Source organism: Hippopotamus amphibius, chromosome 12, assembly GCF_030028045.1.
Source record: "Hippopotamus amphibius kiboko isolate mHipAmp2 chromosome 12, mHipAmp2.hap2, whole genome shotgun sequence".
Lineage (NCBI taxonomy): Eukaryota > Metazoa > Chordata > Mammalia > Artiodactyla > Hippopotamidae > Hippopotamus > Hippopotamus amphibius.
In genome coordinates this window covers 17,198,873-17,217,634 of record NC_080197.1, presented here as the reverse complement: position 1 = coordinate 17,217,634, position 18,762 = coordinate 17,198,873, and the positions used below count along the sequence as shown (strand labels likewise).

The 18,762-nt window shown below is 48.2% G+C and overlaps 1 protein-coding gene across 4 annotated transcripts in view; it reads left to right on the top strand.

The window, feature by feature from the left end:
* The first annotated feature begins 6,800 nt into the window (after positions 1–6,800).
* Positions 6,801–18,762, top strand: part of TOX2 (TOX high mobility group box family member 2) — a 141,877-nt gene continuing 129,915 nt past the window's right edge. The window contains exon 1 of one of the 4 annotated variants that reach the window (XM_057702230.1): positions 6,801–6,890. Coding sequence is in view for 3 of the 4 variants with exons in the window: in XM_057702228.1 (XP_057558211.1) it covers positions 7,152–7,250 (99 nt within the window). In the remaining variant the exon portion in view is untranslated. Of the gene's footprint in view, positions 6,891–7,117; positions 7,251–18,762 lie in introns of those variants that run through there. The other 3 variants (XM_057702228.1, XM_057702227.1, XM_057702229.1) reach the window with 3 other exon arrangements.

The following is an 18,762-nucleotide window of genomic DNA, read 5'->3' as shown; positions in this document are numbered from 1 at the left end:
AATAAGAAAAGACAAAGAAACAAGTTTATAAGATAATTGGAAGAGAAGAGCTGAATCAATCTCCCCCCTCCATCCTCTTTCTGCAGATAATATGACCATTCATGCAGAAGATCCAAGAGAATCTACAGAAAAACTGTTAGAACAAATAAAAGAGTTTAGTTAGTTTCGTTGACACAAGATATTCATCCACAACTTTAATAGTATTCCCCTCTCTCTCTCTATGTATATATATATTTATAAAATCTCACAGGATTGAAACTTTTTATCAAAAACCCCTCAATTCCCCCCAAGTTAATAACTAAATATAATTCCAATCAAAACACTAACAGGGTTTTCTTTTTTGCATAAGCTGAAATTTATATGTAAGATTAGAGAGAAGTAGTGAGGTCTAGTGGTTATGAGTGTGGGCTTTGGAGCTAAACTGGCTAGTTGAAAATCCTGGCTACACCATGTACTAACTACAGGTAAGTTACTTGGCCTCTCTGTGCCTCAGTTTTCTCATTTGTAATTTAAGGATAAGAATAGTACCTACCTCATGGGGTTGTTGTCAAGATTAATATAGGTAATAGATGTACAGCATTTAGCACAGTGTCTGGCACAAATCTGGCATTCAGTACTTTTTAGGTGTTATTAGAGTTTCTTTTAATTTCCCCAATAGAACTGCACATGGTGATTTATTTAGATTCCTTCTTTGTTGAGTGGGGTTCATTCACATTTAACTTTTCTGATTTCTCTCTTTCTGTAACCAGCACACACTAATATACAGGTGTGCCCATGGCAGACAAAGGTAAGGAAACCTTGAGAGTTCTCAGGGAATATGTTCCAAATAACTCACTCATTACAAGCTCTTTGTATTGTAAGACAATCCACACAATGTAATTTGAACTTGGGTGTAGTGTGTTGTTGCAGAAGGAGGGTGGATTTCAAGTATGAATCCCAGCTCCATGAAATTCTGGCTGTGTGTCTGAGGTTCAGGGACTTTTCTCTAAACCTCAGTTTCCTCATTTGTAAAAAGTGCTTTGATAATAATGCCCATCACAAAGGCTGATGAGGGGATCCAATAATGTGCTGGTTCCCACAGCAGGGCTCCATGAACTTCAGTCCTCTCCCAAGGATTCTCCACCCTCCCTCCTTCCTCCCAGCTCCCACCTCCTCTCCCCATGAAAGTCCAAAGAGTGTAAAGTCTCCCACATGGACCTTGGTACTGCCCCTCTGGAAAGCTGGAGAGGGATTCATGGGTAGGACATCAGGGAGAAGTTCCCTTCTTTTCTGAGGGGACTTTAGAGCTGTTGATCAGGAAAAATGCTTTACTAACAATGACTCACAATTTAATAGTGCTTCAAAGTTTTAGAAGTGCTTTGCTTTCTACTTTCTCATTGCTCCTCATAACAAACCCCTGGAGTAGGCACTACCTTCCCATTTTTCAGAAGTGGAAACTGAGGCTCAAAGAGGTGTAGTGACTTGGATAAGGCAAAACAGGGAGTTGAGCAGAGCTTAGGACTTGGACTCAGAGCCTTCAGTGTCTCAGTGCTCTTATATGCAGGGCCTGAGTGAATTATCCTGTACTAAAGTCTCTGCCACATGTGCATCGGTTCACTTGTCCAGCAGACATTTTGAGTGGAAGTTGTGGGCTGACTTGGCCAGTTGTCAGAAATAATGGACAGGCTGGAGTGCTGTTAAGGGGGTACAATAGTTAGGGCCCCAAGAATACCCCAGTGGTGCATCCAATAGCCACCCACCTCAACCAAGTTCCTGAAGGAGATGCACATGTGTGCACGCACACACATGGAGTGAGAGTGCCCAAGGAAAGCGGAGTTTTGCTCTGTTATTAGGTGGACTTGAGCCCTGTGGCAAACACTACTGGGGCTCTGCCCATATCTCCACAAACTTCACCATTCCAGTGCATGAAGTCCCAACTTGTGGCTACTGGTACCTGCATCTCCTTGTCTAATGGTTTTCTCTGGTTGACAGAACCCTATTCTGCTTGCCAGGCTGAACTGCACTGGAATTAATGCTCTCTGAGAGCAGCCTCCAATCAAGACTGTGAGGAGTTGGTGGATAAAGACTCCAACTCCTTACCCATCAAGCGGGATAACTCTGAGGCAGTGTTCTACATTGTTTTCCAGAATTCCCCAGTGGAGTGAGGCTCTAGTTGCCTGCAATGGTAATTTGCGTGATAATGTGCTCTTTACTGACTGTCTTTCTTTTCTGAGATCACTTTTTCACCCCCCTACCTGTGTCCTGGGATCACTCTCCAGTAAACTACTTACACCAAATTCTTGCCTCAGAGTCAGCTTTTGGAAGACCCCGACTAAGAGAGGTGAGCTTTCCCCTGGGGATGACCTTTTCCACACCCCAATCCAGCTTAACATATCCCATCACGTCTAAGACTGAGTCAGATCTTATGCACAGTGGCCACTAGGAGGGAAGAGACAGAGGGGCAGATACTACTGGGAGTGACCCACATGTGCTAAATTGTGACTTCCCTCACTGGCAAATGTAGCCCAGCTGTTCCCTGGAATCTGAACAATTCAGAGGCTACTTCTTCCTGAGGGTGTGCATGTGTATGTGTGTAGATAAAGAAGTCCCTTGAAAGCCCTATCTCCCCTTGAAGTGGGCATGAAACATCCATCCTGTGTTAGTCACTGGAGGTACCAAGATGAGTGAGGCATCATCCCTGCCCTGGAGATACTCACAGGGCAAATGTGTTATTACAGTTCTGTGAAATCTACACTAACAGTCCTGTGTGCAGACAGTTATTGGAGCAGCAAATTGGAGCAATGAGTTGGATTCTTGGAGAAGTCCTTACTGAAGAGGTATTACTTTTACTGGGTTTTAGTGAATAGGTTGGAATTTGTCAGGGTTTTCATGGTGGAAGGGAAAGAGAATAGGGTTAAGTATGCACAGACCATTAAATTCTCCACCTGGAAGTGACATGCATCACTTCTGTTCATGTTTCCTTGGCTAAAGCAAGTCACAAGGCAATACCTAAGTAAGAGTGGGTGGGGATAGCCAATCCTAAATTTGTTTATGCTGCTTTGCCTGTTTGTTCACATGGAAACCACAATAAATGTTCTTGCCTACAATTATTCCCTCTCCCCCTGCCTCCTAACTGACCCTGGTGCTTCTCCGTGTGGCCCATACAGCATGGCATGCCTCTTGGGAACTGTGAGTAACAAACTATCCTTTCAATGGCAATTGTTTCCTGATCCATTCTCCTTACCATAGCTAAATAATACTAAAACATATTAAAATACATCCATATTCTGACATCTCAGCTATTTGTGATATCAGAAACTGAGAACTGGAAGATGCATAAGCAGATCCTCTGGGCCCCCAAACTGGATTGCTGCAGGAGGGCATGACCAAGCTGTCCTGAACCAGCTGTGAGAATCCCCTCTCATAGATTCCACATAGGGTTGAGGGGAAGAAAAGCCCCACTCTTGTCCTGAGAACAAAAAATGAGCCTGAGGTGTTTCTTTGGGGGAAATGAGTCATCAACTTCCTACCTGATCAATTCCCAACAAAAAAAGGGCAAGCCTAAGCTTTGGGGTCTGCATGGCTTCCTTTCTGGAATCCACTTCCAGACTTCCCAGAGATCTCTTTGGTGCTGACCTCTCCTCAGGGAAGGGAGTGGACATAGGTGACTGACAGGGTTGGTGTTTGCTGTGGCTGGCAGACCCCAGGGAAGCTGAATTGCTTCCTGAAGTTGACCTACTGCACATGGGCCTCCACACTCAGGTGACTGTTGTTCTACAGCCCTGGTGAGAGTTAGTGAGACCAAGACTGTGTAGATATGGGCTGTGGGAAGTGCTCCAGGTGGGATTCCAGACTTAGGTACTGCTGATGAGTCCTGATAGTAACACTGTGATGTTGAGGACTCCTCTCTGGGCTTCATACTTCTCACCTGTAACACGGCCACAGCAATATCATTTCCTGACTCAGAGAATTGCTGTGAAGATTGACCTCCTCAACCCACAACAGAGGTATCTACAAAAAACAAAATGAAATTAAACAAAAAAGCAAGCAAAAAACTACAGCAGGCACTATAATAAACAGTGAAATATTGATAGCTTTCCTTCTGAGATCAGGAATGAGACAAGGATGCCCACTATTATTACCTCTTTCCAACATGTACTGGCAATACTAGCCAGTGCAATAGGTAAGAAAAAGAAATAAAATGTTTAAGGATTGAAAAGGAAAAACTAAACTCTTACTTTTACAGATGAAATAGACTATGGTATACCTATGTTTTAAGTCAAACAATCTACAGATAAATTGTTAGAGTAAGTGAATTTGGCAGTGTTGCTGGATACATTATACAAAAATCTACTTCTATATATAATATGTTGCAGATCTATATTGCCGAGTAACCATTCTAAAACTTCATGGGTTACAGCAACAATAATCGTCTATTATCTCTCAGGGTTTCTGTGCATTTTGGATTCAGGAAGGACTCAGCTGGATGTTTCAGAGTTTTTCATGTGGTTGCAGTCAGGAAGCAGATGGAGCTGGAATGGCAGGTGAATGGCTAGGTATTTGCCTCTTTTTTTTTTTTTTTTTTTTTTTTTTTCAGTTTCAGGGTCTCTGTATATGGATTCTCTGTGTGGGTTACTTTAGACTTCTTCAAAGCACAGCAACCTAGGACTTCTTACATAGTGACTTAGAGTTCTAAAGACAAATGTCCCCAAAGAGGGAACCAGGCGAAAGATGTATCAACTTTCATCACCTAGACTCAGAAGCCACACAGCATCACTTCTGTTACATTCTGTATGTTAAAACCCAGTCACTAAGACCAACCCTTTTTAAGGGGGAGGTTATTAGACTCCACCCCTTGGGAGGATGTCACAGAATTTGTTGACTTATTTTAAAACTACCACACTGTATCGGCAACAAACAGAAAATTAAAAAAAATATATATATAAAGAAACCATTGACAATAGCATCAAAAACATAAAATACCCAGGACTAAATCGAATAAAAGATGTGTAAGTTCTCTACATAGGAAACAACAAAACATTGCTGAGGTGACTTTAAAAAGAAAACCTAAATAAATGAAGAGATATACCATGTTTATGGATAGGAAGACAATGTTGAAAATGTAAGTTTTACCCAAACTGATTCAAAGATTCAAGGTGGAAATGTCAAGGACAGTCAAAGCACTCTTTTTTTTTTTTTAAATAAATTTATTTATTTTATTTATTTGTTGGCTGTGTTGGGTCTTCGCTGCTGCCCACAGGCTTTCTCTAGTTGCTGCGAGTGGGGGCTACTCTTCATTGTGGTGCACAGGCTCCTCATTGTAGTGGCTTCTCTTGTTGTGGAGCACAGGCCCTAGGCGTGTGGGCTTCAATAGTTGCGGCACATGGACTCAATAGTTGTGGCTCATGGGCTCTAGAGCACAGGCTCAATAGTTGTGGCACACGGGCTTAGTTGCTCTGTGGCATGTGGAATCTTCCCAGAGCAGGGCTCGAACCCGTGTCCCCTGCATTGGCAGGTGGATTCTTAACCACTGCGCCACCTAGGAAGTCCAAGGCACTCTTGAAGATAAAAGTGGGTAGATTCATTCTATGAGACATTAAAACTTATTATAAAGCTACAGAAATCCAGAGTGATAATGGCACAAGGAAAGACAAACAGGCTAATGGAACAGACTAGAAAACTGAGAAACCATCCAGTGCACATGTGGACTACCTGCTTTGTGACAAAGTTAACACTGCAGAGAAGTGGGAGGAAAGGTGATCTTTTCAATGAATATTGCTGAGTCAGTTGGATGTCCAAATGGAAAAAAGGAGAGAGGCCAGTGGGAAATTCCTTCTAATGAGATATGGCAATAGATTCTAGAAACAATGACTGCTGAAATTTATTTAGAAGTTCTTTCCTTTCTGAGCTGTAATTTCCTTCTGTTTTTCCCAAACCAGTAGTGAAAGCCTGTTTCCCACATCTATCTAGTATTAGGGGATCTTTATGGTCACAAATAGTAGTCCTAGTTTGAAGCCAGGACCAGCAGAGCCCAAATCGCAGTAGTGAGCTAAGTTCCAAGCTTATTCCTGTGTGGAACTCCTTTTCTCCAGATAGCATCCCATGCGCTGCTGCCACCCAAGAATTCCATTCTGACCCACTTCTGCCTCCTGGCCTCGGGCGCTTCCCAGCCAGGCATCCCCAGTGCAGCGGAGCCAGGAACCAGAGGGCAGTGGCGGCCCCGTCTAAGGGAGGTGAGGGAGTAGAGACAGTTAAACAATTCTTAGTTGGAAAGGGGAAGAGCAACATGTCAGCTGTTGTGATGTGAGGAGTTAGGGGGCATGTGTGTGTGTGTGTGTGTGTGTGTGTGTGTGTGTGTGTAGGGGGGAGCCTATTGCAGTCACCTCTCTGTCCCACTATGGGAGCCATCTCATTTCCATTCTTCTCTCACTCCAGAAGACCATAGAGGAGGTGTTGGTCATGGTGTTGGGGGGGGCCGATTCTGGACCCTTCCCCAGAACTTCACTTTCTAGGCTATTTCTGTGGCCCTCTCCCTGTCATTAAAGGGGGAAGGATCCTTGTCCTTGCCTCCGTTTCCTCATATGTAAAGTGAGAATTTAAGCAGCAGTCCCTGGGGACCAGTCTCGCAGTGGCTCAGATCTGTAGGACACAGAGGGAGGACATCCTAACATCAGCCTCGGGCTCTGGGTCGCAGCCCCCGGGTAAGGCAGTACCCATCTCCGAAGGTGTGCCTTCCCTTGCGCCATATTTAAGGCTCAGCGACGCCCGAAATATCTAGGGCGGGTAGCGTCCCACTTCTGGGGAGGGGTGCCGTACGGGCTTCTCCTTCCCTCGGTGACGGAAGGCGGGACGGGAAAGGGCCGTCTGGACTGGCGCTCAACCCTCCGGGACCCCCGGGGGCGGAGAGCCAGGTGGGGGACCCAGGGGCGGCCTGGCCCGCGGAGGGATCCTCTCCTCCGACCCGAGCCCTGGTCCCGGGCCCTCCGCGGCGCCCGCGGCCGGAACAATAGCTCGCGCTGGCGGGCGGGCGGGCGGGCGGGGGCGGGGCACTCCGCCGGGCGCCGCCCCCGGCCCGCCCCCCGCGCTCGCACACCCGCTCGCACACTGGCTCCCACCCGCCGCCCGCCCAGGCACTGCCCGCGGGAGCCGCCGCCGCCGCCGCCGCGCCCGCCATGGACGTCCGCCTGTACCCCTCGGCGCCCGCGGTGGGCGCGCGGCCCGGGGCCGAGCCGGCCGGCCTGGCGCCCCTGGACTATTACCACTGCGGCAAGGTAGGCGGGGGCAGGGTGGGGGCCCGGGCGGGCGGGGCCTGCCCGCGCCTTCGGACCCCGCGCCGCGCCAGAGCATCCCGGGCTGGAGCTCGGGCAGCAGTGACCTGGCGGCTCGGGACGCGGGCGCTCTCGGGGACACACGCGGGGAGATGCCGGCGGTGCCCACGCGTGGGGACACGCACCCACCAGCCCCGCCGACGGGCACATGCCACTCATGCCGATCCCCTAGCGGTGACACTCACGCCCGGAGTTGTTGGGCTCACAGGCAGAAGTCACCCCGACAGCCACTCACACGATGTCACAGTGACACACACTCACCCACGTCCCCCTGACAGCCTCGCATCCATTCACAAGCCGACACACAGTGACCCACTGTCACATACAGACAGCCATGCACCTGCTTACACTACCGTCCCACACAAGTCACCCTGACAGTCATTTGTACACAAACACACGCAGTCAACTCGCCCACCTGCACTGTCACACCGCCACATAGAAGTCACCCGTTCCCACACTACGACGCCACACACCGCGTTCCATGCCTCCGTCCGCCGTCACACGCAGTCACAACTGGGGACAGGCACACAAAGAAGTCGCTCCGACAGTCACCCGCTCGCGCTCTCAATGACTCAAACAGTGGCACGCTGTCACCCATAGCCACCCCACGGACGGTGAACCTCAGGCACACGAATCGCCCTGACAGTCACACAGTCACACGCGGTCCCACCTAGGGGCAGCCGCAGCCCCCGCACCGCCCCTCCCCCACCTCGGCCGTCCACACTCGCTCGTCGGGCTTGTAACTTCTCGGCGCCGCAGCGCACTAATTGGGCCGTTTACTAATCGGTTGTCACCGCCCGGCGGGGCCAGGCCTGTCCCCTCCCAGGAACGGCGAGCGGGCGCCCTCCAGGCTGGGGCTGCGGTGAGGGCTACCCCTTCTTTCCCGAGATCGCCGGCCCCCCCCCCCCCCCCCCCCCCCGCAGCCAGGTCCCCGCCGCGCTGCTCCGGGCGCGATGCGAGCTCGCGCACCTGGAAGCCCGGACGGGCGGCGTCCGATCCCGCTCCCCGCGCCGAGCCCAGCCCGGGACGCTGAGGTGCAGCGGCGCAGTGCGCGTCTCTTCCCTCGCCCGGGAGGGAACTTTCAAACTTAGTTAGGAAGCCGGACAGTCCGTGCGTCCGCGGGTCGGTGCGTCGGGCCGTGGCCGGCCGGAGCCGAGCGCGGCTTTTCGTCACTCGGAGCCCGGATTGAACGGCGCGCGTGGGTTTCCCCGCGGCCCTGGCGCAGACGCGCGGGCTCCGTGGTGCTGCGTGGTGAGCGGGCGTCGGGTGGCTGGATCCGCGGCCCTCCGGGGTCTTAACCCCACCCCACAGGCTTTTCATGAAGCTTCTAGCTGTGGAGTTGCTGCGGGGAGGGGGCGTCCCTGCTCGGAACCTGGGGCGGCCCGGGCTGGGTCTAGCTGAGTGCATCCTCAGGCCTCGGGGAGCGGCTTCTGGAGTCTGGGGGCAGAGCCCTGCGCAATTCGCCTGGGGCTTGGGGTGGGATCCGGGGCCCCCAGGGCCTGGGGCGGCGTGGGGTGGCTTGGGGCGGCCGCGGGCGGCAAGTGAGGCCTCACGGAGGATGGGGCGATAATCTTTTGTCCGGTGACCCGCAAAGTTAGAAGCCGACGAGGGGGATGGTGTCTTCCAGAGAAGCTGGTTCTTGGGCTGCTTCCATCTGATGGAGGGAAAATTGATTAGAAGTAGCAAGTGGGGTCTTCAGGAAGGAGAAGACAGTTGCGTGTGGGGGCAGCTGGTCTGTCTTCTGCCGTTGGCTTTGTTATTTTTTAAAATACGGAGTTGGCAGGGTTTCAGCCCCTGGTTTGGGGGCACGGGTGAGATTGGGGATTTGTGTCTCAAAGTCTGGTTGGGCGGGTGCCCGTAGCCTGCAGTGTTCCTTTTGCGGGGTGGTGTTTGTGTAAACCCCATTAGAGTGGGGTGGTCTCATAAGGGGGCCTTTGGGAGGTGGCACTCAGCTAAGGCCCCTGCTTTATTCTGATGCTCTATAAAGCTCTGACTCAGCACCAGGAAGAACCAGTGTGAAACCCTGGTGGGAGGGAATCAATCAGGGAATCAGAAGCTGGTGATTCTGGTTTCTGCCCTGATTTAGGATTCCTGGCCCAGAGCTGAGGGTGTGTCCAGGTAGAGGAAGGTGGCAGCTGGGCCACTAGGATAGGTGAAAGAAAGGTCTGACTTTGCACTTGGATGTGGGATCTGCTTCTCAATCCTTCAGTCTTGGGGCAGGGTGAGGCAGGGGAAGTCACTTCGCTTAGGGAGAGGTGGGTCAGAAGCCTGTTGGTAGCAGATCACAAGTGGGCAGTTGCCTTCAGTGCTGGTGGTTGCGGGGTGGGGCAAGTTGTGCCATGGAGCTGTTGTTGAGGGATTGGGGAGGCTCCATCCTTAGAGCTGGTCACTCTTAGAACTGGAGGGGAAACAGGCCCAAGGTGCAGCCATGACCACAGTTGGGGTCTACAAACTGGGCTGCAGAGCCAGAACACAGCCTTCACACTGGGGACTTGGTCACTGGAGTCCAGATAAGAGCTTTGTCCCCACAGGGACCCAGGCCTGAGAAACACAAGGGCAAGCCTTTGCCAAGTGATGCTGGACAACCATGGGACAGTTGACCTGGAAGGCCCTTGGTGACTGTTCCCTTGGTGACTGTCCCCTTAGTGATCTTCTAACACAGAGATGCCAGCCTCTTTAAACCAAAGTCATGAGCAGTGGCTGTTCTTTTTGTTTGAGAAAATGCACAAGGGCAGAAAGCTGCTATGGTTTCATTTTTGCTTTGAAATAGATGTTTGTTTTATTAATCACAATCATAGTAGCATGCTTTTGAAAAATAGCCTGCAAGGTATGAAACAGGCACATTACTTATTTAATGTAGTAATGGTGTCTGTTGAGCATAGGGGTTTGTGACCCTGTAGCACTGTCTGTGCCCCCCTACAGGGAACCACTAATCCCCTCCTTCTTCCTTCACACTAGGGGAAACTGAGTCATGGGTTAGTATACTCATAGGTTACATAGCAAATGAAGAGCACAGCTGAGGCCTGAACCCAAGTTCCTGAACTCCCAGCTTGACACTCGTCTGGTGTTCCCCACATGTTTCTGTCATGGTTTGGGGGTTAGGAGTCATGATGTCCTTCTAGGGTAACTATACAGTCCCTTCATTCAGATTTTGGCAAGGTACTTTATCAGCCCGGGGACATGGCCTGGGGCTCCCCGCTCAACAATGGCAGAGTGGTGGAAACTGGCCATTGGAATTGGGCAAATCTCCACTTGTGGCTTTGTGACCTAGGGCAAATGATTTTAGCTCATTGAGATATGGTTTATGTACAATAAAATGCAGATTTTTTAAAATAAATTTATTCATTTATTTATTTTTGGCTGCGTTGGGTCTTCATTGCTGTGGACGGGCTTTCTCTAGTTGTGGCAGGTGGGGGCTACTCTTCATTGCGGTGCGCCAGCTACTCAGCGCGGTAGCTTCTCTTGTTGCAGAGCTCCGGCTCTAGGCGTGTGGGCTTCAGTAGCTGTGGCATGTGGTCTCAGTAGTTGTGGCTCGTGCGCTCTAGAGTGCAGGCTCAGTAACTGTGGCGCATGGGCTTAGTTGCACAGCAGCATGTGGGATCTTCCCAGATCGTGGATCAAACCTGTGTGCCCTGCATTGGCAGGCAGATTCTTAACCGCTGCGCCACCAGGGAAGTCCCAAAATGCAGATTTTAAGTGTACTGTTCCATGAATTTTCACAAATATAACCCCCCCCCCCCATGTAACCACTATCCCAATCCAGATATAGAACATTTCTATCACCCTAGAAATTTCCCTCATGCTCCTTTTCAGTCAGTATCCCCTAACCCTAGAGGAAACTACTTATCTGATTTCTATTATCAATGCTTTATTTAAGTTTGATTTAAGTGTACTAAGTCAGTTTAAGTTTTAGAACTTCATATGAAGCATATACATTTTTGCATCTGGGTTCATTTTGCTCAACAAAGTGCCCTTAAGGTTCATCCATGTTGTGTATGTCCATAGTTTGTTCTATTTCATTGCTTAGTAATAGTACATTGTATGAATATAGGTCAATTCGTTTATTTGTTCACCTGCCGGTGGACATTTGGGTTTTGTTTCCATGTTGGGGGTCTTATAAATAAAGCTGCTGTGAACATCTTATACAAGTCTTTCTGTGAATGGGACAAATAATTTAATATCTCTGAGCCTCAGTGATCTCTTGAGGACAACATTGTCTGCCTCTGAGGTTCCACAGAGTTCAGTGAGTTGACATAGGATAGGAGAGTTCTTGGTATGTACTAGCTTCTAATTAGGTAACAATGGTATCAACTACTTGGGACCTATTCCAATAAGAGGCTTAGCATCTCTGTGTTCCAAGTATCCTTCATCCCTGGTCCAAACATCCTTCAAGGCCACTTTCTCCGTGCAGTGCTCCATGGCCAACAACCTTCTCTCTTTCTCCAGGCGCCACCTCTAGCCCCCACCCCAGAACTGGTACTGCATGGGTTTTGGCGTGTTCTGCCTCCCATCATTCAGTCAACAAACAGTTATCGAGTGCCTCTTTGTGCTAGGCACTGTGCTAGGTAACTGATGCTACAGCAGTGAAGCAAAGAGACTCAAATTGCTACCCTCTGAAGCTTACATACCAGCATGGGAAATCATAAAAATATGGGTGAGATAGTGACTGATGCCATCAGTACAACTATGGAGAAAAATGAAGCAGGGAACAAGGTTAAAGGTACCAGGTCCAGGGGCTGGTTTATAGTTTTAAGGAGGGAGGTTGGAGAAGGCCTTGTGGTCTAGACCAGTAGTTCTCAAATTTATGTACCCATTAGGAATCATCTGGCAAGATTTGAAAAACAGATTCCTGGGCACCCCTTCCTGCCGCAAGATTCTAATTCAGCTGATCTGTGCTGGGATCCTGAGGGTTTGCATGTCTGATGAGCTCCCAGCCATGCTGCTGCAGCTCCAGAGACCACATGTTATGTAGCAGTGGTTTGGTTGTTTGTATACAGGTTTTTGTGGGCTCCCACCAGGCAGGAACCATGCCCAGCACCTGGCACAGTGCCTGACCCATAATTACTCAGGAAATTGTGCTGAATGATTCACCTCCTCACCCACACAGCTCTGGGCACAGCATCTTACCCCTGGAGAGGATCTAGACAAGCTTGCTTAGTGAATGATTGGAGGCTCCTTGTGACGAAAATCCATGAAGTGGGACTTGCTGGTCCTACCTCACCCGAACTTGAGATATGAGAGGCTTGCTCAACATCCCTAGTAGATGAGGTCCCCACAGCATCTTTCTGCTGGGGCACAGGTGGCTGTGGGTGGATCCTGGAGAAGGAGCACTGGGATGGCCGGTCCTGGGGGAACTCTGAAAGGGTGCCTCTGTCTTTTTTACTTTTTTACTTTTTGTCTAAAGGTGTTCCCTATAGCCCTCCCCCAGTCTGTCCCAAAGGCCCCTCAAGGACCACACTTCTGTACTACCAATGTCAGGAGCAGCAGCCCAGGCCTGAGATAGCCACCCCTAGTCTACTGGCTGACCTTGAGCATGACATTGCCCTTCTCTGGGCCTCTCTTCCTCTCTGTGCAGAGGGAGAGCAAATTAGTGACCATTAGCCTCATGAGATAGAGAGCTGTGGTGTGGAAATATAATGAAATAAAGTCTGGGCATGTCCTTTATAACTGTAGAGTGTGGTGTGCCTGGAAAGGATGCGGATGATGCTTTTTGAAGAGATGGGCTCTCATATGCCTCAGACGGTAGGAACTACCTTGTCTGTCTACCTTTACTTTTGTATTCCCAGAGCTGGCCTGGCACATAGGTGCTTGGTAAATATTAGCTGAATGAATGAATTCAGGGCTGGCTTGTTGTTCCCTGTGGCTTGAGTAACTTAGCATCTGTTTGGCTCTTATAATCTGAAGACTTTGTGGTGAGCACATCATGTCCAGGGCAGGGCAGGGGCCAAGAGTCTTTTGGCTGACCTGACATTCCTAGAAGAGCTCTCCTGAGTAGGTCCAGGGGACAGAGCCCAGCATTGAGAGCAGCCAGTAAGCCAGGAAGAACCTCACCCTCATCCCAAGAATCCTCCTGCAGCACAGCTGCCAGTCCTGTGTGATATTGTAGGGGATTTATTTTGCTTCTCTGAGTTCTCAGCGCTGGTCTCAGGTTATGAAGGCAGTGTAAATTCTGGAACCCAGCAGACCTGGGTTGGAATGTCCTCAGTGCAGGCAAGTTATTGCAGCTCTCTGTGCCTCAGTCTCCTCATCTGGAAAATGGGCACATCAACATCTCCCCCACAAGGTTGCCATGAGGGCTGGAAATCCTGCCTGTAAGGCACTCAGCTCCAGCAGGAAATACTTTCATTTCTATTCACAAAGAGCAGCACAATTGAAAGTTAAAATGCAAGAGGAATCTAGTTTCAGCACTGGCTGCTGGGGGAAGGTTCTTCCTAACATCAGGCCTTTGCATGCCTTGGTCTCTGGATCTGATTTTCCTGGGCCTCTGGTTTGAAGAGGTCTGTGCAGCATGATGGATGGACAGGGAGCTGGTCACTTTCTTTGCGTCTTTCTGTTTCCTTCTTGAATCTGTGTGGGAGGGAAGGTGGGTTTAGGAGGCAGAGAAGACTGGTTCAAATCGCAGCCGCACGGTTCACTGGTGTGGCTGGTGACCCTGTGCGCATCATTTAACTGCTCCAAGTCTCAATTTTCTCCTCTGTACGAGGGGACAGTGATGCCTTCCTTATATTGTTGCTATGAAGCTCAGATTAAACTAACAGATATGGAAGTTCCCTCTAATCTGGAACAGTGTTTCCCAGCCTCAGCAATATTGGCATTTTGGACCTGACAATCCTTGTTGTAGGGGTTGTTCCGTGTATTTAGGATGTGGAGCAGTATCCCTGGCCTCTACCAACCGGATGCCAGTAGTACCCCCCCCCCCCAGTCATGACAATCAAAAATGTTTCCAGACTTGGCCAAGTATTCCCAGGGGTGGGGGCAAAATCACCTCTGTTTGAGAACCACTGATCTGGAAAGTGTGGAGCAGGTAAACTAGGAAGTGATGGTGATGAGAGTGGCAGAGCTTTGTGGCTCATGCATTGTCTGGTATTTTAGTCCTGTGACTCCCTGTCAGCAAATCCTGTATTCACATGGTTGACAGTTATTTATTTACTTACATGGACCAGAAACCTACAAAGTGATTTTTCGGCATGGTTTGGGAGCAGCAGTAAAAACATATGGTAAGTAATTATTAGCTTAATGAGTCGTGGTAAATTATAATTTTATATCTTAGTGAAAACATGTTGTATAACAAGGGAGAATAAATTTTGATCAATTATCCTGATGCTTAAACTTGCTATTGTACAGTTGCGATTTCTGGCGCCATTAGAACAAGCAACAAGGTTGTGGTTTTTCAGTGCGTAATGATCTGTTTCCTGCTGGGTTTTTCAGATGTTCAGTAGGTTTTACTGAGTGTCTACTGTGTGCTAGGGGATTCAGCCCTGTCCTGATGGTATAACAACTCAGTAGGAAACTTGGCTTTCCTAGATGAAAGGCTGTGTGGATCTCTGCATTAGGCTCGAAATGCAGAGTCATAATTAAATATATAATTGTCTGGGGAAGTGACAGTGTCAGAGGTGTGGGAAGGCTACATACGGCAGAGTCTTACAAGGAAACCCCAGGCGGGTTACGTGGGGGGCATGCAGAGTGGTGGGAAGGCGTTGCAGGCAGGGGGCAGCCGTTGCAAGGTGACTTGGAGAGGTTTGGGATACTGTGAGCCTAAGTCGGGAGACTTGCCTCCAGGGGAGAGGGACACCAGCAGGGATCATTATACGGAGGGTTGCATCCCAGCCGGTGGGTTTTAAGTAGAAAGGTGCCTTGGAGCCAGAGTTACGGTTCAAAGTACGGAACCATACTGGATGGTCACGTTGCTGGATTCACACCATTGTCTGTGACTGTCTTCTGCTGTGGGAAAGTTGTTTTTTTTTTTTTTTTTTTGGTAGCGAGTGTAACATTATTATAAATGCCTACAAAGTATTCTTCACTTGTATGGAACTGACGTTTATCATCAGTAGGCATCCTATTTTTTGTTTCAGTATAGTTGGTTTACAGTATTCAGTATAGTTGATTTACAGTATTGTGTTAATTTCAGGTATACAACAAAGTGATTTAGTTCTCTCTGTATATATATATGTATATTTTCAGATTCTTTTCCATTATAGGTTATTATAAGATACTGAATATAGTTCCCTGTGCTATACAGTAAATCCTTGTTATTTATCTGTTTTATATGTAATAGTATCTGTTAATCCCATACTCCTAATTTATCCCTCCCCCGCCTTCCCCTTTGGTAACTATGTTTGTTTTCTATGTCTGTGAGTCTGTTTCTGTTTTGTAAATAAGTAGGTTTGTATTATTTTTTTAGATTCCAGATATAAGTGATATTATAAATATTTGTCTTTCTCTGTGTGACTTACTTCACTAGGTCCATCTGTGTTGCTGCAAATGGCAATATTTCATTCTTTTTTATGGCTAACAGTCCATTTTATATATATGTATATACACAAACACACCACCCCACATTTTCTTTATCGATTCATCTGTTGTTGGACACTTAGGTTGCGTCCATGTCTTAGCTATTATAAATAATGCTGCTGTGAACATTGGGGTGCATGTATCTTTTTGAATTAGAGTTTTCATCTTTTCCACGTATATACCCAGGAGTAGGATTGCTGGATCATATGGCAACTCTATTTTTAGTTTTTAAAGTGACTTCCATACTGTTTTCCATACTGGCTGTACCATTTTACATTCTGCTATGGGAAAGTATAATGACTTGTGTTTGATTTCCCCCAGTAGTCAGGGATGCCCTGCTTCTCAAACTTTAGTGCAACAGAATCACCTGGAGGGCAGTTAAAACACAAAATGCTGATGCCACCCCCAAGAAGTTCTGATTCAGTAGGTCTGGGGAGGAGCTGAAAATGAGCACTGCCAACAAGTTGGTGAAGCCAGTGCTGCTGGTCTAGGAAGCACATTAGAGAACCCAACTCTCATCTAGAATATGGGAGGATTTTCCCACCTTGGCCTAGGACAGTAGGGATGTACTGCTCGCCTGGGGCATGTAGCCCTAGCTTGAACACGGTCAGGGATCCCAGAGCCTCCTGCCTTCTTTGGGACCCCTGTGGGTCATGAGGACTGTCTCGTTCATCTTGGAGAGAATCTTACATTGGACACCCTGGAAACAGACTCTGAGATGGAGAGTTGCCTGTGGCAGGTGTATCTGGGTAGAAGTTCTCAGGAGGTGCACCTCGAAGGAAGTGGGGGGAGCATGATTGGGCAGAGAGAGATGCTGGCCTGGGATACAGTTAATGATGAAAACATCCCACAGGGAACTCTGGAGTTGGGGTCCAGTTTGTCCCAAAGTGAGGCAAGGGGGCCACCCATTCCTTTGATTCTTGCATCCTCTGGTCACTGGCTTCAGGCAGCCCCCATGGGGTATAGCTGTGAGCCCAGCATTTAGGGAATGAATGGGTGGAAAGGGAAGCACTGCAGTGTCCATTTCAGGGAGCTGCATTTGTGGGAGAAAACTCAACTTCTTCTTGGTTCCCAAGAAATCAAGGGCCGGCATGTTGATGATTTTTAGAAACTTTTGAGTCACTTGCTGGATTCTTCTTAATTTCATGCTGTGAGTGAGAGCTGGGGGATAACTGCTTCTTAGGTCCGAGTGAAGAAAAATGGTAATTAATGGAATTTTCTGGGGCCCAAGGAGGTTCTCTTACACATTCCTAGGTAGGATTCCAGAGTTATTGTGCTGAGATGTTGCACAATTTCCTGTGTGGTGAGGAGGACTCCACGTTGGTTTCTGAGGGGCTTCTGGGCCATGCCTGAGGGAGTCAGGTCTGGGCAGGGGACCACGGCTTTCTCTTTGGACTGGAGTCCTGTCACATTCTTCAAGAGCCTCTTTGCCCTGCCCCAGCCTCAGTGTGGGTTAGCATCCATGGCGGTCCCTTTACCAATCTTTCACCTTCTCTGAGCAGCCAGGAAGCTCAGAGGCAAATGCCTGGCTCACTTGTAGGCATGACATAGGATATCACGGGGACATCTTTTGCTCATTTACTCACTCCCAATTTCATTTCATTCTTCTCTCATTTCCCCCTTTGTCTTGAGCCCTGCTGTTCTTTTTTTTTTTTAATTGTTTTTATTCTCCATAAAATACATGGAAATATATTAGAATAAAAAAAAGTAGAGCCCTTCTTATTTTCTTTCATTTTCCCCACTGCCCTGTCAGCCCTGCTCCCCAGGGCTAATCCCTGAGGGGAGTGGGGTGGGTGTACTTCCAGACATAACCATTCTTCAGGTCAATACTTCTAATAAGTTTATTGTTTCTATTTCTGTAATCATTTTTTCATTTCCCAGAATTCTGTATTGTTTTCTTTTGTTTTTTAAAGACTTATTTCATTATTTTTATTTATTTTTGGCTGCGTTGGGTATTTGTTGCTGTGCCTGGGCTGTCTCTAGTTGTGGTGAGCAGGGGCTACTCTTCATTGCGGTGTGCTGGCTTCTCAGTGCAGTGGCTTCTCTCATTGCGGAGCACGGGCTCTAGGCACTCAGGCTTCAGTAGTTGTAACACTCTTAGTAGTTGTGGCTCTCGGGCTCTAGAGCGCAGGCTCAGTAGTTGTGGCACACGGGCTTAGTTGCTCTGCGGTGTGTGGGATCTTCCTGGACCAGGGATCCAACCCATGTCCCCTGCATTGACAGGTGGATTTTTAACCACTGTGCCAGCAGGGAAGTCCCTCTGTATTGTTTCTTGATTGATCTTATGTTACAGTAGTCCATTCTTTTTTTTATGGATATGTGAATATCTTGAATCTTTTTCAAGACGATAATTCAATTTTTAAAAAAGGTTATCTTCTGTTTGCTGCATTAACTCTGTTTCCTTGCTGGTTAGCTCTTCATTTCACTTCCTGGTCTCTCTTTTAAGCTATTTTCTATAAATGCCTGGTGACTCTTGGTTGACATTTATTTGTAAACAAGGTCTAGATTGATCTGTAGTTGTAAATTTCTTCAACATCTTTGAAAGCCACTAGCATGTGGGTAGGTGATATGAATATTAAGTTTGGGTGCCCTGGGTGTGGTCTGTGGGTAGACACTTGAAGCTGGGGACTTCTTTTTTTTTTTTAATCTTTATTGGAGTATAATTGCTTTATAGTATCATGTCAGTTTCTGCTGTACAACAAAGTGAAAGAGCCACATGTATACATATATCCCCACATCCCCTCCCTCTTGTGCCTCCCTCCCCACCTCCCTATCCCACCCCTTTAAGTCGTCACAAAGCATCAAGCTGGTCTTCCTGTGCTCTGTAGTAGCTTCCCACTAGCCATCTGTTTTACATTTGGTTGTGTGTATGTGTCGATGCTACTCTCTCGCTATATCCCAGCTTTCCCTCCCCCCGGTGTCCTCAAGTCCTTTCTCTATGTCT